A 25,024-nucleotide genomic window follows, 5' to 3' on the forward strand; every position below is an offset into this window, starting at 1 on the left:
TAGTAGATGCTCATTCACTGAATGAATAAATGAACGGGCCATAATTCATTCTATCAGAGCTATGGAAAAGATATGCAGTAGAAATCCAGCAAGGTCATGCCTTTGCTAAACATCTGTGCAAAGAAGCAGAGTCCAATGCCCCTTGCTAGCCAGTTATTGCCATGACTTGGAAGAACTCTTCTTAATTAGATTTGAGAGAAGAAAAGGTGAAAAGTGCAAAAACAGTGTTTATGAGAGCTAAACGTTTAAACGTTTCTGAAGTATGTTATTTTAAGGTATCTCCCCTTGTTTTATTACAGAGAACTTTCAAGCCTTGCTAGTTAGACACCAACCTAGGACCTCTGTGTATAAATATGGAGACACATTCAAAACTAGAGCAAACAACATCTTCTGGAATTCTTCCAATAACTTCCTTACATACTTCTGTGTTAATGCAGCCATCTTACAGCAAACTGCAAACACCTGTCTTAAATTCTCAGGAACTTGAACTCATAAGGAGTGGGCAGCCAAGATTTGAAACCCCAAATTGATGCCTTTCTTGAGTTATTCAGGGAGTGCTGCATGTACCAATGAACAGCATCACTCCCGATCTGCTTGAAAAGTTTAGTCAGGAATTCCTATTTCACGTGCTCTCACTGGCACAAACAATATTTATTCATTTGTTCTCCCCGGCGGTCTCCTGCAACCTGCCTTTCTCTATGTTCACTCAGGGGAGGTATGCTATTAACTCAGGGGAGGCCTCCTCCATCTCCAGGCAGAAGCTTGACATCATTTAGATGAGGCCTTGCCTTTATTATTTATGGTCAAAACACTTTACATTGCAAAGCAGCATGCTGGCTCCATCTAAAACCCCTTTGTAATATAAACTGTAGAGTCTGCATTTCAGAAGGGAAAACCTGAGTTGTTGAAAGTTACAGAATTAACCAGTGTCACCCGAAGAGCAGAAATACCCTCCAGGGACCTTTCCTGCACCTGAGTCTTACTGATGTGGCCACCTCGATGCCTATGAATGCGATCATGTCAAATACACTAGCTCACATTTATTGAACACATCTCTGTACTAAGCAGCTTTACAATGCATTATTTCATTAATCTCCAATAGAGCTACAGGACTTGATATCTTATTGTTCTCATTTTAAAGATGAAGAAACTAAGGCACAGAGAGGTTAACTAACTTACCCAAGGTTACCCAGCCAGTAAGTGATAGAGCTGGAGGTGAAGTAATTTGACTCTAAAGCCTGCACTCTGAATACCTACTACACTATACTGCCTCGCTAGCAAGTCCCTAAAGTGCACAGGCTCAAGGAAAACCACCTAGTGTCGTCATATATAGGAGGGTTCACTCTATTTCATTCCAGCTCTCCCTTTTCCTCCCTACCTGTATGATTATCTGAGATCAAGTACTATGGGGAAGGATGTTCATGATCTTACCCAAAAAAAGAACAGTAAGAGGGGTGAATATTCATTAGACAAAAGTAGCACTCACTAATGGGGACAAGAAAAATGCAAAATTTGAAGACTGAAGATTAAAATGTATATGAAAACCAAATTTTAATTTTAAGAAGTGCTATGTGCTAACGTTTTTCTCAAAACAATAAAAGGAAAAGCAAACAAAACTCGTTAGCTACATCTGATGTTCACTAAAACACTTTGCAACTTACCTGAGGGAAAAGTCATAAACCCCATATTTCTAGAGTACTTCCAATTTATTCTTTCTTCTGTTGGTGTAAAAGATAAAGTCCCTCCTGACAGCACAAGTGTTTGATAAATGGATGAACATCTTGCTGCTTCTTTTTCCAAAGCCAAGACTCCCCTTTACCAAGTTCTTATTTGACGTGGCAAAATGACCTTTCAGAAAAACTAGGAGGCTCTATACCAAAATATTAACACTGGTTATTTCTGCTGTGATGTTACAAATGATCTTTATACTCTTTTCCTTGCTTATCCATTTTTAAAAATTTTCTACAATGAATATGTGTCATTTTTGTAATAAGGAAGAGAAACGAAGGTTTTTGTAAAGATTTGTAAAGACTTCTCAGTAAAAGAGTCCCTAATTCACCCTGCCGTCTCTTCATTGCTAAGGGAATAGTTTTTTTTCCAGTTTTACTGAGGTATAATCGACATACTTCACTGTATAAATTTAAGGTGTACAGCATAATGGTTTGACTTACATATACTGTGAAACGATAACTGCAAGAAGTTTAGTTAACATCTATCATCTCATATAGATACAATTAAAAAAGAAAAAGCAAAAAAAAAAAATGTGTTTCCTTGTGGTGAGAATTCTTAGGATTTACTCTCTTAACAACTTTCATGATTTTATATGGACACTATAAAGGACAGACTTTCAGACTCTGAAAAGAATGATGAGGGCCTGAGGTGATGTATTCCCCCCACCCCCCCAACATTTCTTATTTACACCTAGTCTGTACCGAAACCCTCAAATGAGAGCATTTCCATTTTCCGGGAGACCTTTCCCCAGTATGATATCCACCCATCAGAAATATTCCAGAAATGCCCATCCTTACGGTGACAAATACATGAAATTCTAAGCAAATTACAATATTTCTACAAAGGGAGCAAAGAGATTTTTAATCACTGTGTGTTCAATCTCATGTTGCTTTTCTTATTATTCTTTCATTCATTGTGGCTCATAGTGTACAGTAATACATTTTACATCTACTAAATGTGTTCTGGGTTGTTATATCACAGTTCAGAAGAATAGCTTTGGAAATCCTTTCGACTCCTTTATTTGAAAACTACATTTGTGGAATGGGGTAATTAAATTCCTATAGTTCGATATAACATTACCTCAGCTATTCTTCTTCATAAAAAAATTTTCAACCATCTCTCTCTGCTTCTGCTAGAAATGGAATTACACCACAGATATTTCTGTTAATACAAGTCTAAGATTTTGAAAACCTAATTTATTGTAGTTAAACCAGAAAATTCCTTCTTTTGTACATCTTTATGGAAATTAAAATGACTGCACAAATCTTCTGTGCTTGAAGAATGCAATCCATCTTTGATTAGAGAAAGTAAGGAGGATTCAATGTCAGGGCTTTTGAATCACAGGAAGAAGTTAGCTCTGGATGAGGATCCAGAGGATTTAGGGGCTTGAAATGACTTGGAAATTATTTAATCAACAACATAACGCCTTTAGTGCAGTTAGGATTTGAGGGGTGATGGTGAGATCGATGGGATCGTGGGAATGATAATGGCACAGCATACATCACAAAAGTATTTCATCTCATTTGCTCCTCACTCAGCATCAACTGGTAGAAGAACATCTCCATTTTAAAGAAGACATTTGAAGCACAAATAAGGAATGTAATTTGTCCCTGAGTACAAGATCAAGAAGTAACAAAGCTGGCACTCAGATCATCAAAATACAAGAGACAACAAGAGTTGGCAAGGATGCAGAGAAAAGAGAACGCTTGTGCACTATTGGTGGGAGTGTAAATTATTGCAGCCACTCAGGAAAACAGTATGGAGGTTCCTCAAAAACTTGAAACAGGGCTTCCCTGGTGGCGCAGTGGTTGAGAGTCTGCCTGCCGATGCAGGGAACACGGGTTCGTGCCCCGGGCCGGGAAGATTCCACATGCCGCAGAGCGGCTGGGCCCGTGAGCCACGGCCGCTGAGCCTGTGCGTCCGGAGCCTGTGCTCCGCAACGGGAGAGGCCACAACAGTGAGAGGCCCGCGTACCGCAAAAAAACCACAAAAAAACCATTTGAAAACAGAACTAGCATATGATCCAACAATTCTACTTCTGGGTATATAACCAAAGGAAATGAAAACACTATTTCTAAGAGATATCTGCACTCCCATGTTTATTGCAGCATTATTCAAAATAGCTGAAATATGAAAACAACCTATGCATCCATCAGTGGGTGAACAGATAAAAACCTGGTGTGTATATATATATATATATATATATATATATATATATATATATATATATAGAATATTATTCAGCCACGAGAAAGAAGGAAATCCTGCCATTTGCGACAACACGGATAGACCTTGAAGGTATTACGTAAGTAAAGTAAGTCAGACAGAGAAAGACAAATACTGTTTGATATCACTTATATGTGGAATCTAAAAAAAGACTTCCCTGGTGGCACAGTGGTTAAGAATCTGCCTGCCAATGCAGGGGACACGGGTTCGAGCCCTGGTCTGGGAAAACCCCACAGGCCATGGAGCAAATAAGCCCATGTGCCACAGCTACTGAGCCTGCGCTCTAGAACCCATGAGCCACAGCTACTGAGCCTGCGTGCTGCAACTATTGAAGCCCGCGTGCCTAGAGCCCGTGCTCCACAACAAGAGAAGCCACCGCAGGGAGAAGCCCCCGCTCGCTGCAACTAGAGAAAGCCCGTGCGCAGCAACAAAGACGCAACGCAGCCATGAATAAGCAAACAAATAAATAAATAAATTTATTTAAAAAGCTGAACTCATACAAACACAAATTAGAATGGTGGGTTGGGGGGAAAGGGGAGATATTGGTCAAAGGACAGAAACCTCCAGTTAAAAGATATATAAGTTCTGGGGATCTAATGTACAGCATGCTGACAATAGCTAATAACACTGTATTATATACTTGAAAGTTGCTGAAAGAGTAGATCTTAAATGTTCTCACCCCAAAAAAGAAATGGTAATTATATGAGGTGATGCAAGTGTTAGCTAACGCTATTGTGGTAGTCATTCTAAAATAGATAAGTATGTCAAATGAACACATTATACACCTTAAACTTAAATAAGTCAGTTATCTCTCAATAAAGCTAGAAAAAAAACAAAGCTGGCACTCAAACCCTGCTGGGTTCACCTCAGGTTCAGACCCTTCCTACCACATCACACCACACCATACCCCATACGCTCCATCAAAACATCCTACTAGCATCTTCATCAAGTTCTGAGACTCCAACTGCTGACTTGCAATGCTACTGTAAGGATAAAATCAAGTGGGCACAGAGCTTAGCACACAGAGAATGAACAGTTACCAAAGCAGCTCTATTTTTATGAGTTTCCAAATATCTAAAATAGGTTGTTGCGGGTTTTTTTTTCATCATCTGCAGTATTATGATAGCTCTCTGAGGCCCCCAGGATACAGTTACAAATGATGAAGAAAGATTTGAGTTGCAAAAAATGTACAACTATTCCGGATTGCAAATAGATTTGTTTCTAAACATAGTGAGCAATGGAGAGCTCACTTTTTAATTCCAAATAACGGTGGTATTCTCATCATAATATAAATAGATGACAAACACCTGTAATGTCAACGATGAATATTGTAAGTGAAACATACAGCTAGAGCAAAATACCTTTCGCTCCAATATCAAAGATCTCAAAAGAGAGTATAGTCAGAAGCAAGTGTGGCCTTGGAGCACTCAGGTAGAAAAAGACCAAGGGAGGGGGTAGTGAAAACAATGACAAAGGACAGAAGTGAAGTTCTAAGGGGCTAGTTAAAGAAATACAGGGCTCCTTGCAAGGCAAGACCACTTTTCTATATGCACAGAAGACATAAAAGTGAAAGCAATGAGTTGGAATAGATATTATTAACTTTTAATTAAGTTACTCTTGCAAATAACACACAAACTCACCATCCACCCAAACATCTCAATTAAGAATGTATAAAAGTGCATTCCGTCCAGCTTTTTGTCAGCTTTGTCTCAAATGGTCCAAATAGCTGAACTAGTTCAAAGACGCTACATGGAATAGATAAGCCTGGGGCTTATTTTGAGCTTTCTGTAGAGATACTAAAATGGTCTTTTTTTTTTTTTTGCGGTACGCGGGCCTCTCACTGTTGTGGCCTCTCCCGTTGCGGAGCACAGGTTCCAGACGCGCAGGCCCAGCGGCCATGGCTCACGGGCCCAGCCGCTCCACGGCACGTGGGATCCTCCCGGACCGGGGCACGAACCCGTGTCCCCTGCATCGGCAGGCGGACTCTCAACCACTGCGCCACCAGGGAAGCCCTAAAATGGTCATTTTGAATGTCATCCATCTTCAGAAAGAAGTAGAGCTGGGCATAAGTCTTTTAAAAGCTGAAAGTTCCCCACCCCCAGCCAGGTAGGCAAGGTCATGAGAGACCGGGAAACAAGCTAAGGTCCTCCACAGACAGGAAAACATTAATTAGGAATTCATAAACTAAGGTTACCTTTACAATTATACTTCTAATGTGAATTATAGTCAATTGTTAGTTTAAGGCTGACTGTATATTTCATTACTGCTCTCAGCATGAAAAAAGTCCTGGTTATACCTGGAAATTCAAACACACTTGATTCATGGCCATCAAAAACCCCAAACAATGCAAACTTTTTACTTGGAACTAATAAATTATTTGCTTTGATAAAGTACAAACAGAACCCTATATTACTAATTTTTTGACAGCCCTTTCCTACAAAAAAATTAGCTGGTGATCAGGTCTCTGCTCACAGCGAATTTCATCCTGTGCTCCTCGGAATATTAATAGCTTGGGATGTTAATATGTCTTCCATAAAAAGAGACTTCGGCGACCATATAACATACTTTCTTGATTTTCAAGTTCACATTTTAACGTTTCTAAAATGGAGCTTCTCACAAACAATGTCAAAAAATTTTGCTAGTTGAATCTTTTTCCCCTTTAAAAAGAAACGATTAAATTAATTTAATGGCATCTTAAAATGGAGGGAACATGGTCAGTTTGTAAAAATGAAATTTTTATCACTTAATATGATTCGCTCTGCACATTATCTTATTAAAGGGCTTGAAAATCCTATACTTTGAAAACAAAGCTGTTTACTTCACTTAACCCAGTTTTTCCCAAATATATTTGCCCATTGATCCCTTCTGGCATAAAACTCATTGTAACATTTCATGTGACTAATGTTCTGGTAACACATTCTGGTTACTCCTTCATTACCCTCGGCCAAGACGCTTTGCTCATCAGCTTTACCAAGACCCAGTGACAGAAGCCCTTCATCAGGAAGTGAAGGTAAACATGTTTTGGGATTGACAGAACTGAATGGATAACCTAAAGCTCTCTGTAGAGGGAAAATTCCAAATGGGCCAGAGGCCGATTTATTCTGCTTGGGAAACATCTGTGGTGTATTCCTACTGATTGCTTTCTCCAACAAATGATGCACAGCTTTGTCTGTTTCAAATGCCTTTATGATGTGACAAGTGAATAGACTGAATTGAAGCCATCTGCATCACAGGATGGCACACAGTGTTTGGTGAAAGGCGTCCCTTTACATTTCCTAACATGTGGGGAAAGAGAAATCAATAATTTTCTAGGACTAGTTCCTAAATTTACCTGATCAGCAAGTTTCTGTTTGTGCATTCCTGTAAAATCGAATGATATAAGTCATATGGCAAAACAGCAGGTGGCGGGAGAGTGTGAGAGCAGATATACAAAATGGAAGCAGTGACATGGCACTCAGAGATACAAGGGTCCATTTTCAGGCCCAGGATAGGTCCTAAATAAACTCATGTCCCACCGCACAATATTTACCTGGCAATACCCTATTAGCTTAGTTTTTAGCAAAAGTATTGAATATGGAAATAAAGCTAAAAGCTTACCACATTCCTTTTTTTTTTTTTTTTTTTTTTGCGGTACGCGGGCCTCTCACTGTTGTGGCCTCTCCCGTTGCGGAGCACAGGCTCCAGACGCGCAGGCTCAGCGGCCATGGCTCACGGGCCCAGCCGCTCCACGGCATGTGGGATCTTCCCGGACTGGGGCACGAACCCTTGTCCCCTGCATCGGCAGGCGGACTCTCAACCACTGCGCCACCAGGGAAGCCCCACATGCCTTTTGAAAGACATACTCAAGCATTGTCTAACAGGTGCACCTGTAACGGTCACCCGCTTCTCTTGAACGAGGAGCATTAGCTTTACCTGGGATCTTATCAGAAATGCCAGATCTCAGGCCCCATTCCAGACCTACTTGGCCAGAATCTGACTCGTAACAAGATCCCTAGGTTATTTTATACACATTACCATTTGAAAAACACTGGTCTAGGGAATATACCCTTTGTCTGACTTCCTATTTATATTGATTGAGGCCCAGATGCTGTTAATCTTATGAAGACTGATAAATTGCAAGTTATTTTTGTCCACTAGACATGTAAATGATTTCTGCCTGGTAGAAAAGATAACTTCAAGGTTACAGTGCTTTGCCCTGTAGAACATAAAACATTTTGCACCTTGTTCCAGGATTCTTTCTTCCAGTGACTGGATGGTCTGTCTCTCAAATTCTTCTTGGAGCTACATTTACCATCTTGCTTTTCCCTCATGACGGAGTTAAATAAATCTTTGACACAAGCTCAGCATACATGTATGACACTCATGCCTGTGACTGTTTAAAGCTGTAATTCAAAATCAGTCACCTCTCAATAGCAATACGATACTTATTTCTAATGAAGATGGTAATAGCCGTCCTTTCTTGGGAAAAATAGTCAGTTGTCCAGTAAGCAGTCATTGAGAACCTCCGATATGATATAAAGATGAATCTAGCATGGGCTGGTCACTCAGCATGGTATAGTATAATGTATAATCTAACTTTAAATACTAGGGCTGGCAACTGAGAGCCTAGAGTTCTGGTTCAGCTTGCAAACATGATTTGCAGCCAAAGAACATTTTGTTTTATTTTCACTTTTGAATTTGAAGGCCTTTAGGTGTAATGTAATGTGTATTCTCTAGTTCTCCACAGGCTCCAGTACTCCTTGTTATCTTCTATCAGGCTATTTCACACATACTGGCTACCTGTCTGGCCCCTGAAGGCACTTACGATTACCGTCCTTAAAGAAGACACTAATCTATTAAATCCATGTAAGCCAGTACTACAGTGGGATATGGCTGGTCTGAAAATTACAGCACGTGCTGTGCAACCCTTTTGGGGCATCTTTTTGCAGATCTATCATGCACAGAACCTGGACAGCTATGATGATGAGTACGAAAAGGGTGCAGCTGCCAAAACCAGCGGGCTTATTCATTATCCCCCAGAGGGCAAATTATTTACATGTATAACAATGCATTTCACATACAGTTACCAAGCATCATCATCAATTTCTTCAGATACAAAAGAGTTTCATCTAAACGGTTCTCAGGGAGTAGGCACCATGCCCACATAAAACAACAGAGATAGCTTCATTCTCAAAAATGAGCATTATTAAAATGTCAAAATAAATATCATGCAGAAATATAGCAAGAAGAGGCAGTAGGTATAGGCAATCACCTAGTCCCTCTGAAATCAGACCCAGAAGTTCAGAAGCAGCTTTGAACAAAACAAGAGTCTGGCGGCGCCCATTACGTTTGGGGGAGGCTGTTTTCTGCCTTAGATGGATTGGCTGACAGCACATCACAGAAAGTTATTAAGTGTCTACTTTCACCAGGCATGACTTTCTTTTTCAAAAGTGCTTAAATTCACTAAACAAGGAAAAGCAGGCACTATACAAACAGAGTCATTAATAATATAAATCTCACCTAGAGTAAAAGAATAATATGGGCTGTCTCATTGTTCTGCATAAATAGTGATTTCTGTGGTTTTCCATTTGTCCTCTCTATGGATTTTTCTCCTTTGGTGCATCTCATCTCTCATTTTATTCAAGTACTTTTTCAGGGGACTTAATGAACACAACTTGGAGGAAATCAGCTAATAATACCTCCATTTCTCATCTGGACAGCCAAGAGGCCTCGCTAACCACCACGCTTCCCCTACCATTGGACCTTTCTACCCCTCCCAGTGAGGGCTTATCTCTTAATCTCTTAGTGCTTGCAATGGGGTCCTTAAATTGGTCTTCTAGCTTCAGTATATGGCTTGACAGTCCTTAATATGCATGCCATCCAGTAGGTTATTTATTCCTGGGTTTACTGTGAAACTGCCTGGCTGGAATCTGTGTTTTCTTTTTTTTTTTTTTTTTGTGGTACGCGGGCCTCTCACTGTTGTGGCCTCTCCCTTCGCGGAGCACAGCCTCCGGATGCGCAGGCTCAGCGGCCATGGCTCACAGGCCCAGCCACTCCGCAGCATGTGGGATCTTCCCGGACCAGGGCATGAACCCATGTCCCCTGCATCAGCAGGCGGACTCTCAACCACTGCGCCACCAGGGAAGCCCTGTGTTCTCTTTTAAAACCAACTTCCAGCAGTTTTCTATTCACTTTGTTTTTAACTGAGGACTGGGACGTGGTTCTAGAAGTCAATGGCAGTTACAGTATCATTTCAGAGAAAAACCTCCCTAGCTTCCTCACACTGAGCCCATCTTCCTCCATATTCTCCCCATCACATAGAAAAAGCTTTCCAAATTTCTCTTTGGTCTGCAAAATGCTTTTCCAAGTAAGTGGGCAGTCTATAACACTGGAAAATATTGGACCTGCAAGGCTTGCGAGAGACAGAAAATCAAAGAGAGCTGAGGTAGGGGCGACATGCAACATCAGGAAAAGAGAAATGAGCAGATCAGGCAAGACCTTGGTGAGGCACCACCCCCAGCCCGAACTTCTCCACTGCATTTAGAAGAGACTCAAAATCTTTTCAGTCTTTTGAAAGTTTATACTCTCTTTGGTATAAACTTTCAAAAGACTTAAAGGCAAAGCTACTATGAGGTTCCAGACATGTTGGCTCCCTTGGGAGACCCTCGATCCTCCCTAACCTGTCATCAATTATTTCTATACAGAGAAGAACCTCTCTGCTGGTCCCTGCCCAATTCTGAGCCCCAGTCTCCAACAATGAACTCAGAATTCACACACACTTAGAAGACTGACCTTAAATCCACTTCTCCTACATATCTGCTTATGTACGTAAATAAAAGTTAACACTGACTCTGGGTTTTCTGTATTTTGGTGTACTAGATCGTGAGTTCTTTGAAGTAAGTACAACTTCTTTGTCTTTTCCCTATTCCTACCTCATGGTACCTAGGATTCTTTAGCCACTTAAAGAATATCTGTTGACTTGAACTGGCTTCTACAGAAAAGCAGGTACATTCTAGGCAAAGAACAACTGAAAAAGAGGACAAAAGAAAGTGAGAGAAACAAGATTAATGATCTAATGATCTCTAATAGATGGAAGTGGTTTTGGCTACTGGGGCTAGGGCAATCCATGGCCAGGGGTGTTGGAACCATACTAAAGAATATAAATTCCAAAAGAAAACTTACTCATTCTCCAAATTCACTGGCCCTAGTAAAACAGGTTTCAAGGTTCAATTATTAGTTTTACCTTGCAAGTGTAAAAATAGAAACAATAATGGCTCCCCAAAGATATCCATGTCTTAATCTCCAGAACTTGTGAATGTGTCACCTTTGCAGACATGGACTTTGAATGAATACCTTTGAATTATCCAGGTAGACCCCACATCAGTCCTTAAAAGCAACGGTCAGGGGCTGCCCTGGTGGCGCAGTGGTTGAGAGTCCGCCTGCCAATGCAGGGGACACGGGTTCGTGCCCCGGTCTGGGAAGATCCCACATGCCCTGGAGCGGCTGGGCCCGTGAGTCGTGGCCGCTGAGCCTGCGCATCCGGAGCCTGTGCTCCGCAACGGGAGAGGCCACAATAGTGAGAGGCCCGCGTACCGCAAAAAAAAAAAAAAAGCAATGGTCAGTGAGAGAGAGAGACAGATGTGACAATGGTAGGAAGGTCAGAGAGATGCAGCATTACTGTTCTGAAGATGGAGGAAGGGGGCCACAAGCCAAGGAATGCAGGCAGCCCTTAGCAGCTGGAAAAAAAAAGGAAATAGATTCTCCCCCAGAGCTTCCAGGGAGGAACACAGTCCTGCTGACACCTTAATCTTAGCCCAGTGAGAAGTGTGTCAGACTTGTAACTTTATGAAACTGTAAGATAACAGATTTATATTGTTTTAAGTCAGGAGTAATTTGTTCATTGTAATCATAGAAAATGAACACAAAAGGCAATCCTTGGCTTCAGCATTGCCCTCTAAACTGGTGAACTGGCATTCCCTGTGTAGCCCCCAAACCAGAAAGATTTCTTATTCTAAATGAAACTGTCCCTCTACTCTTCCTTTCCTCCTTCACCACTTGGCTGGCTTTTTCTCATCTTTCAAGACTCAGCACAAAGTTCCTCTCCTCTGACAAATCTTAGTTTTATCTATATAGACTATGAATTTTTGAAAAGTGAGGACCCTGTCATATTCTTTGTAAATGTTAGTTTGAATGATGCGATTAATCAATCATCATTTAATGAAAGGGACAATAAAACTGCTTTCTTTCTAAGAAAGAAATTAGATCACTCACTAGGATCTACCTACATTCACATCCATGAAGTTCTACCTCATTCCTTCTCCTCTCTTTGGACACATGGGCATGCACACGCGCGCACACACACACACACACACACACACACACACACACACACAGCCTGGCAGGGTTGAATCCCAGTTTGTAGCTGTTCAGAATAAGACTAGTAAGCAAAACATTCATCTCTGATCAAGAGTATAAACTGTAGGGATCAAAGGCTGAAACCAGAACATTTCAAGAGAAATTTGAAAGGCACAGAAAAGTTCCAAAATGTGGAGTCTAAAGCCGGAGCTTAGGTTTGAGAATTAAATAACAGGACTTATGTTGTGGTGGTTTTAAAATACATCTACAAATATTTTGATGCTCCTTTCTCCAAACAGTGGAGACGAATTCTCCTCCCCTAGAGTATGGGCTGAAGTGAGTCCCTTCTAATGAATGAAATGTGGCTGATGTGATCAGCATATGATCAAGCCACAAAAGGCATTACAACTTCCTCCCTCAGTAACCATCTCTGTCTGCCTGTCTCCTCCCTTCTCTTTCTTTCTCTCTCTCTGTCTCTGTCTCTCTCTCTTCTGAAGGAAGCCTGTTGCCAACAGCCACATGACTGAGCCATCTTGGGAGAACTTTCCCAAACCTGAAGACACCTACGGGCCCAGCCCACATCTTAACACCAACCACAGGAAAGTCCCTAAGCCAAAACCACTCAGCTAAGCTACTCCCAAATCTCCGAACATAGAAACTATGAGATAATAAATGTTTATTGTTTTAAGCCACTAAATTTTGGAATTACTTGTTACAGAGTAATAGCCAATATATGTGAGATACAATCCCTGGAGTACAGGTTACAAATTGGAAGCCTAGCTCCTAATTCAGTCTACAAATATATTTTCCTCAGCTTGTAATGATAGATTTCTTTTTAAGAGCCAACATTTTTTTTTTTTCTTGCAGTACGTGGGCCTCTCACCGCTGCAGCCTCTCCCGCTGCAGCCTCTCCCGCTGCGGAGCACAGGCTCCGGACACGCAGGCTCAGCGGCCATGGCTCACGGGCCTAGTTGTTCCGCGGCATGTGGGATCCTCCCGGACCGGGGCACGAACCCGTGTCCCCTGCATCGGCAGGTGGACCCTCAACCACTGCGCCACCAGGGAAGCCCAAGAGCCAACATTTTTAAATCATTAAATTTCGCCTAGAAATCAAGATTTCCAGCCTCTCTCAAAATTTTGGAGGTCCAGCCACACAAAGGCCCACATTCCCATCTGGCAGCCTCGTGCTGTAGAAGAGGCATGCTCTCCTGAGTCCACCGCAGTCCCCACTCAACCCTGCTCATCCCCACACTGACGCCAACAGCATGGCTTTTGCACTGCTATTTCTCTTTTAGTAGAAAAATATTTCTCAGTTCCTGTATCTCTATCAAAATCAGGAAACCAAAGGTATACTGAAAGGGCTTTGCATCTTAAGAAATCTAGGAGAACACTTGTTTCTTGGCGGGAGTGAAGAATATTCCTACATGCCTAATACGCCATCAATGTGTGTCTGTGTCAAATACACACAATTTAGGATCCTATATTTTCCTCCTCCAGTACCTTTGCTCATTAAGGCTAACAGACTGGACCCTGTAGGTGAGTGAGCTTGCTAAACCTGCTCTTTCTTACTCCGGGCTGCTTGAAATGGGGCTAGGGTGCGGCATATGAGCTTGCTAGAGCTGGCTCTTCAGCAGCTTAAAGGTAGCCGCCAACATTATACCTTTCCTCTCATACTGATTGTTTTGAGAAGAACCTTGCTGAGACCATAGTCTCTATTAACTCTTTTTCTGGCTTTGCACTTATAATAATTGTTTAGCATGAGCTGCTTATTGCTGGCTCAAATTGTGTCTGACTAAACCCATACTGACTAATCAGAAATAATCCCAAGTACAACCTCTACTTTACCATAAATGCATAATTTTCATTATTACAAATGTTTCTAGGAAATAAACATTGAACTAGAACAAGAGTTGGCAAATTGCAGCACACAGGTCAAATCTGTTCCACTGCCAGCTTTTATAAATAAAGTTTTATCAGAACACAGCCACATTTATTCATTTATGTACTGTCTGTGGCTGCTTTTACACCACACTGGCTGAGCTAAGTAGTTATGACAGAGACCTCATGACCTGCAAGCCACAAATATTTACAATCTAGCCAATCCCTGAATGAGAAGGATAAAATACAAAGATTTTGACAGTTAATAGGCCAAGAACACATTGCGCTTCAAAGGAACACACATGGGGAAGAGTAAAGACGCCATGCCCTCTCCAGAGTGTTTGCCTTATCACTCATAGTCAGTAACTCTAAAACTTTCTTTACCTTATGAATGGACATAAACAGAATGGGTTTTTAGGTTGAAAATGAACTCACTGTGGCTAGTTTCTGAACGTCTTCATCTGATGCTCCCAGAGATGCCAGGCCTATTTCTTGTGAAAATTGAGCAAACTTAGGATCCGCAAGTAGAGGGACATGTCCCAGGAGTTCGTGACATGTGTCTCTGAAAAGAAAAACATCACAGAGAAATGTTAGACAAGTTAAGCTATCACTGGCAGAACAAGTCCTAAAATTCTAATTATAACTTTGCTACTGTAATTAATGTTACCAAATTTCACCAATCCTAAGATTTTTTATCAGCTCTGAAATCCAGATACATCTTACAACAATGGCATCTTAAATTACGTGATATATAATATGCTAACAAAATAACAGTGACTACTATTTTCAAGAGCGTATCATATGCCAAACATGTGTTAAGTGTTTTATTACATGCACTGTCTCTTTGAATACTCAAGAGAAACTTGAATTAAAGTAACTTATTGGTGCAATATTCTATAGACCAGGGGTGTGCAAACTACAGCTGCAGGTCAAATCTGGCCTACTGCCTGTTTCTGTAAATAAAGTTTTATTGGAACACAGCCATGCCCATTCATTAATGTATTGTCTATGGCTCCTTTTGCCTAAAACGGCAGAGCTGAGTAGTTGAGACTGAGACCATATGGCCCACAAAGCCTAAAACATTTACTAGCTGGACCTTTACTGAAAAAGTTTGCCAATTCTTGCTACAGATAATGATAAAGCCAAAACTTGAATCCAGCTTATCATGATTTCTAAACTCTTGTTCTCAACCCTTAAGTTACACTGCATCCCATGTTACACTTTGCAGGGCACTGGGAAACAGCAGAAGATCCTATTGTCATCAACAGATGTCTTTTCCCGTGGACCATTTATCTGTCTATAACACAAGCAACTCTTTTGAGCCTTCCCACTGGAAGACCCTCCCAGTCCCCTGCTTTGACTAGCCTGGACTAGGTAATAATAGAAGTTTACATCCTCTCTCATTTGCCTGTGCTTTCACTTGGAGCCAGAGACCAGGCAAAGGCAGGTATGTGTCACAATGAAGCAAGGCGGATGCCTTCCTGAGTCATTGCCATGAATCACAAACCGTTTCCTGATACCAAGCTATCCTGGAATATATGACTGGAAATGAATCAAAAGGCAACAATATTTTATTTTCTTGACAAAAACTAATGAGCCAGGTAGTAACTGAAAGATGTTTCCTAATTTCACCTGAGTTCCTCGTAAGTGTATCACTTCAAATAGATGCTATAACATAAATGCCAGGTACTGCCACCAATATCACAAGTATAAAGTAAGGTGGATGGTCATGAGGCTGAAGCAAGGGAACGGTGGTCAAAGGCAGACGATGGGAGCCAACATAAGACATATGGCATTACTTGGTCAAAAAGTTCTGTTCCCACAGCTCGAACCACATGCCCAACCCTGGCCAGCCACTTCCCAGACACATCAGGTTGAAAAAGCAGCCAAATGAATACGTGGACATGATACTGAAAGAAACTCCAAATTCATTCTCTATCAACTGTGTGCCAACAGCCTCCTTTTTGTACAGAAATTGAATTTGTGGAAAAGCATATGTGGTGGTTACTCTCCAGTCACACTCCTTAAGGTGGTGAATCAGACTCATCGGATTTTAGGGCATAAGGAGAATTTAAATGTTATCAGAGCCCTTCATTTTACCTATGAAGAAATTAAAGACAGAAGGAGGAAAAAAAGAAAGCTAACATAGTGCCTTCCCTGGTGGCGCAGTGGTTAAGAATCCGCCTGCCAATGCAGGGGACATGGGTTCAAGCCCTGGTCCAAGAAGATCCCACGTGCCACGGAGCAACTAAGCCTGTGCGCCACAACTACTGAGCCTGCGCTCTAGAGCCTTCGAGCCACAGCTACTGAAGCCTGCGTGCATAGAGCCCGTGCTCCGCAACAAGAGAAGCCACCGCTCACTGCAACTAGAGAAAACCCGTGCACAGCAACGAAGACCCAATGCAGCCAAAAATAAATAAATAAATAAATTTATTAAAAAAGAAAGCTAACATATACTGAGCTCCTATTATGTGCTGGGTACTGGGCTAAATGTTTTCATATCCCATTAGTAATTTCATCTTCACTTACAAAGAAGTCTTATTATTCCCATTTGACAAATGGGGAAACTAACATTCAGTAAATTTAAGCATTTTTTTTCCAAGGACACACTGTTAATAAGAGACAGAGACAAGATTTGAAATCAAATTCCTCTGACTCAAAGCTGTGCTCCTTCTGTTCTATTAACTTACAAGGTGGAGTAAACGAGAAGGGCTGGGCGGGGCACAGCTTCAGTTGTGGAGAACGTTTAACCAAGCTGGTTAGCACAGGTAAAAATGTAGCCAGTGTGTCCTAAGTCTCTTTTCCTGCCACTCAGTCCTCAACCCTCCAGATTACCCGAGGAGCCATTTTAAAAATACCAATGGGGCTTCCCTGGTGGCGCAGTGGTTGGGGGTCCGCCTGCCGACGCGGGGGACGTGGGTTCGTGCCCCCGTCCGGGGGGATCCCGTGTGCCGCGGAGCGGCTGGGCCCGTGAGCCATGGCCGCTGAGCCTGCAAGTCCGGAGCCTGTGCTCTGCAACAGGAGAGGCCACAACAGTGAGAGGCCCGCGTACCGCAAAAAAAAAAAAAAAAAAAAAAAAAACAACAATGACTGGGCGCTACATAAGAGCAATGCAGTCAGACTCTCTGGGACAGGCCTGAGCAGGTATAAGACACAGGCAGGGTGGAGACCCTCTGTCGTAACAGACGATACTCGGAACACCCTGAACAGGCTTCAAGCAACTAGTACTTAAAACTAAAGCTAAACGTGATTATGTAATTTTGAGCTGCCCAAATTTAATGCCACTAAAATTACATCATACAAACATACATACATACTGAGGAACAACGAAAGGTGGTAAGGAAAGCTCACTAGGTAGCAAGTTACTCCTCCACATGCACTTGACTCAGTTAGAGATCAGTTAAAGGTGTCTGATTCAGCATACTTCTATGCTGAGAGTGGACCCTGTAGACTCACTCCTGTGATCAGTTTTTTAAAGGTCATGCAGTCTGCATCAATGTTGGAACTGAGAGGCCCACCATGGATAAATCTGAGTACCCCCACTGTAGCTTATGATGTCATGTACTAAAACACTCCAACTGAACCAGGCAGAAAATATGACAACAATAATTTCAAAATTAGACCAGATGTCAAACTCCAGGGAAATACTAAAGATAGTGAGTATTAGCTCATGGTATGAATAAATAAATTAAACAGTAGCTAAAAGAACAACTATTGTGGCCAAGAAGTACTGAATGCTTCCGATGGGCCAGGCACAGTGCTGGGTGCTTCCCAGTGTGAGAATGGGACAGGTCATGGTTACAGTGGTGGATTCTTGTTGCAAAATTGGGTTTACTCTTGAGCTTGTTAAATACTTGAAGACAGTCTTCTACCTGCCTAAGTACCAATGGAGTCCAAAGGCTTACAGGTAGAAGGGAAAGCGAAAAGTTGGCAGTTAAAAAGGAAAGAAGAAGGAAAATACGAGAGATCCGAAGACTTGGAGTCAACTCTTTGTGGTAGAAGAGGAGCTATCACCTGAAATTTAAGTTAAGGTGTAATTATCAGAAACCTATAACCCACAGCCAACTGAAGAACCTTTAATAGCATCACAAGGTAATCCAACCATACACAGAAGAGAAATTATAAATTGGAAAGAATAAAAATCATACAACACAGCAGAATAAGTTATATTGTTTCATTAAGAATGAAAGCCTGAAGCAAGAATTCTAACAGAATTACTAATGGAATGCTCGGGATGCCTTTGCCCTGTTCTAAGTAGAAATGATTGCGCTACTTTGTACCTTCTTCTCCGCTCTGTCTCCACGTAGAGACCCTAAGTAGGAACTGCTGTTCAGATCTCTGAGCAAGTAGAGATGCAGTTCCTACAGGAACCCCACTTCTCACTGAGTCAAGGCTCAAGCACCTATATTTCAAGACCATAAATAACGTTATTATCGTTTATGACTTTGGTGGAACATTCTCAGAAATAAACACTGGGTTGTTCTCATCCCAGTGTCTTTGGCTAAGACACGTGGTATAGACAAAGGAAATTGAAGTCCCTGGAAACTCTTCAGACAACAAAGAAAGATGTTTAATGTTGCTAATTAAAGCAATTAATTAACTTTGAAAAGTTGATGTTTTTTTTTAGTTTCTTTGAGACCAAAGGACTTGGAAGCTGGGTTGACTAGCTTTCAGGGGCTGAAAGAGATTCCAGACTGTTGGGAATCTGCAGGAGAAGCCTGAGCCTCCTCTCCAAACTTTGTATCAATTAATTTCCGTGGGACTGAAGTCATGCTGTCTCACACCGCTTCACAAAGTGCAACAGTTATTTTGTCCTGTCTGTAAAGTAGTTCACGATCCCTATGCTGGTGTTTCATCCACAGCTGGAACCCTGAATATCTAATTATGAACAGGTTTCCGATGTGAGTCCACAACTACTGCCTTATCTCACCAGATCTCTCTTAAAAGATTCAATTATTTGGCTATAATTGCACCTGTCAGCACACGCTGCCTCCAATCTCCATCCACAACGGCAAACTTTTCTCTTTTTAACTCACATCCCTTTGATGCATTTTCGCCTGAATAATGCTTCTCAGAGCCCTTTTCACAGAAGCACTGTGTTCACTGGAAACGTAGGACCTTTCAAAACTGTTAACACTGTAAAACATCATGTCTCCTTTTGGAAAAAAAAAATAGAAAGAAAGAAAAAGAAAAGCTAGAGCTGATATCAGACACTAAACTTTTTGCTGCTCTAAATTGGAATCTTCTCTGATAAGCCCTGTTAAGAGGATTCTAAAGCTCACAAAGGGACCTGGGCAAAATGCCTCCAGGGAATTCTTAAATCATTCTAAGGAAGCTGCAATCACTTTGCTGCTGGGAAAAGAAGGGTCCTAGTTGTTAAGTTCAAATTCAAAATGGGTCTGGCATTCTTCTCAGTTTTCAAAGCTGACTCATCCGCATTGAACAACTTTTTATTTTTGCTGTAAATTAAAGCTTTTAAGAAGCAGTGAGTGGGCATGCAGCCTTTGCTTCCCATCCCAAATCTGCACATCTGTCTTTGAAACCCTATTGCTATAGGTTTTGTTTGTTCTAAATAACAGGGAAGCCAACACTTTAGCTAAATCACGAAGAGAGGAAAAGGAAGATGGGGTTGGGGGATGGGGGGTGGAGGTTGCACTGATGAAAAGAAGCTGGAGGAGGACCTGGAAGCCAAAATAGCGTACTTTTTCAGCTTTCACGCAACCTTTGGTGGGCAAGTGCGAGTAATCTGGGATAACACACTGGGACGCGTTGAGAAGGGGGTGACTTGGTTTGTCTTCACTTCACTGAGGAGATAATAACAGGAATTAATTTGGTACTGAGGCAATTGTTTTCAGTGCTTGTTTTAGAGCCATATACAGAGTTTCTTTAGATTTAAAATAGCATACTGTAAAATCTGGCCGATAAGATAAGGTTTTAGGCAGTTCTGAGGGTCACTCCGCCTTATGTCCCTGTCAGGTTATAGATAAATACATATGTGGCCCTCTTTTTATGAAGCCAAGCACCTGGATATTGCCCTGGTGGAAATCTTCTTTCTTTTTTTCCCCCTAGGAATCATAAGGAAGGCCATCAATGCTACTCTTCTTCAGTACAACTCTATTAAGACTAGCAGAAGGTATTACACTTATTTTTTTTTGGAATTTAGTTCAAGAAGCATTTTTGTGTACCTGTTACATACCAAGTGCTATGTTAGGAACTGAGACTTAAAAGTAAATAAGACATAATCCTAGAATAACCCTTAGCAAAAGTTACCTCATGGTTCCATAAAAGAGCAAACAGCAAGTACTAACTTTCCTGATCTAGTGAAAGAAATAGTTTCCAGTTCTTACAAGTACCACAAAAGGGCTTCAAGGGAAACTGTCCATAGGTCTCCAGTTCCCCTTCATCTCAGATATTTCTTATCTCTTGAATAAATAAGAGATTTCTTTTTACTCTTTCCCCATGTGCTCCCCCTCCCCAAATTTTCACTAGATATTAAGGAGGTAATATCACATAAGGGTTATAAGAACTGTATATAGTCAGGAGTCAGCCCTAAGCCCATGTTGCACATTCCTGTGTAGGCAAGTTACTTCGAGCAGTGATGTGCAATAGGGCTTCCTGCAATGATGGAAATATTCTGTATCTGCATCGTCCAATATGGTAAGCCACTTGGTTCAGATGATTATTGAACATCTTAAATGTGACCAGCACTACTGAGGAACTAAATTTATGGTTTTATTTCATTTTACTTAATAAATTTAAATAGTCACATCTCTACCATATTGGACAGCACGGATGTATTGTTTTTTCGTCTGTAAACTGGAGATTAGAAGGGTCCTTATCTCATGGAGTTCTTAAACAATATCGTAAGATAATGCATTAGAAACATAAATTCCCAACAAGTTAGGTATTATTGCACATTAAATTACACTTACACCTAAGTCTATTGTCCTTCAGTAGGTTTTGCTCTTTTGGAAGATATTTTACCACTTAAATAAGCAGCAGTAAGTTTCTCCAGGACACAGGTCATGCCATGTTCATCTCTGGGTTCCTGGTGCTTAGGAAAGCCTGGCACGTAATAGATGTTCAGTAACTGCTTTCTGGACTCAACAGAATCAAACAGAGATGGCGGGGTTCTACTGTACTATACAGAGGTGAATCTAAATGAATCCCAAGCATAGTTTTCCTAATTCCCAGTGTAGCATAAGGGCTTGGACTAGATCTTGGTTTTGGTATTTTCTAGCTGTGTGTCCATAGGGAAATGACCTGACTTCACTGATCTTTGGAATTGCCATCTGTAAAATGGTGACAATCCTGCCTACCTCATAGCCATGAGTGGAATGACGTCAGCCGAACAGAGCACATGTGGGAAATGTCAGAAAGGACATTTTTCCTTCTCTCCTGTGGTGGCTTCTCTACCTGTCTGTCAATAGATATAATTCTCGACATGGTGGTGAAGAGGTACAGCCAGTGGTTACCTCTTCCTTGCCTAAAATTCAGTCACTTCGAATTTCTTCTGAACTTGCAATTTTTAAAAGCAAATATTCCTAAAATAATTTTTTTCCCAGGTCACCTCCGTCTTCCACACCTGAAAGTACCTAAGTGAGCTTCTCCCTGAGGACATGGCACTGAGGGACTATGAATTGTGACTCAGGTATGGATGCTTATGAGTGCTAATTCTGGGTTACAGGCACCACACAAGGAAGGCAAACCTTGGCGAGGGTGGAGCGGTAGGGAAAAAAAGGGATCCTGCTTTGAGTCTGCTAAAATATATACATACACAAGCTGAAAGCTGTATCCCAAGTCACTACCATTAACAGCCTAAGAGAACAACAGGGCTCTAGCAGGCACTTAGGTACAAATTTGGTTTCAAAATGCACAGGTTTTAAATAATGTATAGGGTTGTGTGCGGTGGGGGGGGGGGGTGGTTTATAGAATGTCTATTGTTAGAGTGCTCAGAGCTTTGGAGACAAAAGGCTCCCATAAAAAGTCCTAGGGGTTATTTTTGCTTTGAGGCACCTCACAAAACTAGACACAGTATTATGATTGAAAACTTGGGAGTCCAGATCTAGGAACGTGGGCCTTGTAACTAAGGATGCTCTGGAATGTTACAAGGCACCTCAGCCTCCACGTGAATTTAAGAGGTGGCAAGGAAGAGTAAACCTATTTGGTATTTATATAAAGCCTTTTTCTCTGCAAAGATCAAAGAATTATTTCATCAGCCCTCACACAGGGAGGTTAAGTGGCTTACCAACAGTCAAACTGAGAGCTGATAGTGGGGCCTAGATTTTGGGCATGTGGTCCATAGGGCCTTCTGCCTGAGGATGCAGACAGAAGGCTGCATCACTGCTCTGTAGTGAGGCACTTTCCCCTTCTTTTTCCCAGTGAAATAAAAGATGCCTCCTCTAGGGTTTCCCTGGTGGCGCAATGGTTGGGGGTCCGCCTGCCGGTGCAGGGGACGCGGGTTCGTGCCCCGGTCTGGGGGGATCCCACATGCCGCGGAGCGACTAGGCCCGTGGGCCGTAGCCGCTGAGCCTACGCGTCCGGAGCCTGCGCGTCCGGGAGCCTGTGCTCCGCAACTGGAGGGGCCATGGCCGGTGAGGGGCCTGCGGAAAAACAAAAACAAACAAACAAACAAAAAGATGCCTCCTCTTGATAAAGGGGCAGACTAATGGTGGCCCTGTGAAGATCAGAGGAGAGAGCGGGCTTCTAACAAAGCCTGGTAGTTGGACCGAACGCTGGATGGGACAGCACAGCACTAGACCATCCAATAAGCACATCTAGTACTTAGGGTTGTGGCAAAGCAGGGCCACCAAATTCAAGAAAGAAAGTGTCAGTCTCAACTATCTTACATAAAATTTATAACTGGAAAATCAAGAAAGAAGCTATTCAACTTCAGCACATATACAAGTCTGAGTTTTCCTCTATAGTGTTACTTTTGAATATAGAAGAGTGGTTGATCCAAAAGATGCTGGCACTACTCCCTGAGTTCAAATCCTGACTCCCCTATTTACCAGCTGTGTGACCTTGAGCAAGTTAATTAAACTTTCTGTGTCTCAATTTCCTCATCCATAAATCCAGAATAATAATAGTAACTCACAAGTCAGAGGGTTGTTGTGATTATTGAGTTCATCCACATACAACACTTAAAATAGTGCCTGCACATATTGATATATACATGTTGGCTCTTAGTAGTAAAAAAATATCTTATTATTGCTTCTGCTGCTATTGTTGTTGAACTTATCTATTTTGGAGAATGGAAGGGGTGAAAATATTCTCGGCTTAGGGCCTCTAACGTCTTAACTGACCCTGGGTGTAGCCCAAACCAAGTTTCTCCCGAGGGAGACAATGGCTGCTAAGCTTGGAGTGTGAGCTCCGGGTTAAAACTCAGGAAAGGGAGGCCAGATGGGGTCAGCTTTCTGAGAACATGCCATTTTCTGAGAATCGCTGGTACGATGCTGCTCTGCTCTCCTGAACAGCAAAATGATGATAGAACCATGGAGGAAGCCAGTCGGCTGGGCAGGAAGCCTGGCACTGCGCTTGGCAGGGATGAGGGTGATCCATGGGAAAGAGCAGGTTTAAGCTAAACCAGAGCTCGTAGGAATGAAGGTTAAACTCGATAAAGCTCTGGCGTATCTTCCTGGCTCTTCAGTAAGACCTTGCCCAGTTGCGACTTTAGCAAGGCCCAATATTAAAAACACCCATCACGGTCAGGGCTTAAATCAGACAAGTTCACAGACCCAGAATCCCTCAGACGGCAGCAAGGAGGGAAAGTCGCAGAAGGAAAGGTCCTATCTTCCCCCTCATTACAGACGTAGGGAAAGGCATCTCTTCGATCAAGAGAGGGGCTGTCCATGTTTCTTATAAATTTGAAAGCCTGTGTCTTCACCTGCTGGTGTTGTTATTTAACAGGTAATGTCAGGATTAATGACTGAGCCACAGGAAAAGGAAGTGAACGACATCTGCCAGCTTTAGAGCGGGTTCTGTTCTAATAAGGGCTAAGCATAAAATTCACCTGCTTAGCTTAGAAACAGATGAAAACTAAAGTTAGAAAGAATTCACTTTTATTTTTCTTGTAAAAGCGGAACACAGCGGCAATGATAAGAAAAATCACCTGACTGTAAAACCTTGTTTAAACTTTAAAAGTTCTATTTAAAAATAACATTAACTGCCCCTAAAGTGTCCAACTATGACAAGAAAGATTTTCCTTAATGCAGACGCATTTAGTTGCATTATGGCAGTAAACACTGCAATATGAGTTAATGGTGACATGACTTCTTTCCTAGTGGTGAAAGTTTGCTCTCTGATTTGAAAAGTGACACAGCGGGAAAGAGCAGAAGAAGACAGACCCGCATCAGTCTGTACTGAATCATCAATCATCCCAATGCCGCCCTGAATCCGAAACTCCCTGGCGGAATAAGCTTATGCTATGCTGTGCAAAGGATATTTCTGTTACTAGTATATTAAGCACAACATCTGAAAAACAAAACAGAAAGCATATTTTTTAGTGTTTTCATTAAAACATTTTTTTAAAGGGATTTCTGGTGCAAAACGGCACTATTACTTTGGCGATAGCTCTACTGGAAAGACAGATATTGTACTGGCTTGATCTCCAAGAACTGATGTTGAAGAACGTATGTTTATATTGAAAATGCCTGGTTGCTTCTCCCTGAGCAGAGGACAAGGGGTAAGAGGGTTGTGCTATGGATGTGTGTTTCAACACTGCTCTGGGCAATGTTTTATGTTCCAAAGGTACAGAACCTTGAGGCATCTGGCCACCTCTGGTCTTCATCCAGAAATCTAGACGGGATGGGTGGGTTTGGCCTATATTGGAGAGAACAAGACTGGATTATAACAA

At 41.8% G+C, this 25,024-nt stretch overlaps 1 protein-coding gene across 1 annotated transcript in view; it reads right to left on the minus strand.

The window, feature by feature from the left end:
* Positions 1 to 25,024, minus strand: part of TPH2 (tryptophan hydroxylase 2) — an 88,208-nt gene that overhangs the window by 22,651 nt on the left and 40,533 nt on the right. Inside the window, exon 8 of the mRNA XM_065886901.1 lies at positions 14,605 to 14,731. Within this exon, the coding sequence (XP_065742973.1) occupies positions 14,605 to 14,731 (127 nt within the window). The remainder of the gene's footprint in view (positions 1 to 14,604; positions 14,732 to 25,024) is intronic.

The sequence above is a fragment of the Phocoena phocoena genome, chromosome 11, assembly GCF_963924675.1.
Source record: "Phocoena phocoena chromosome 11, mPhoPho1.1, whole genome shotgun sequence".
NCBI lineage: Eukaryota > Metazoa > Chordata > Mammalia > Artiodactyla > Phocoenidae > Phocoena > Phocoena phocoena.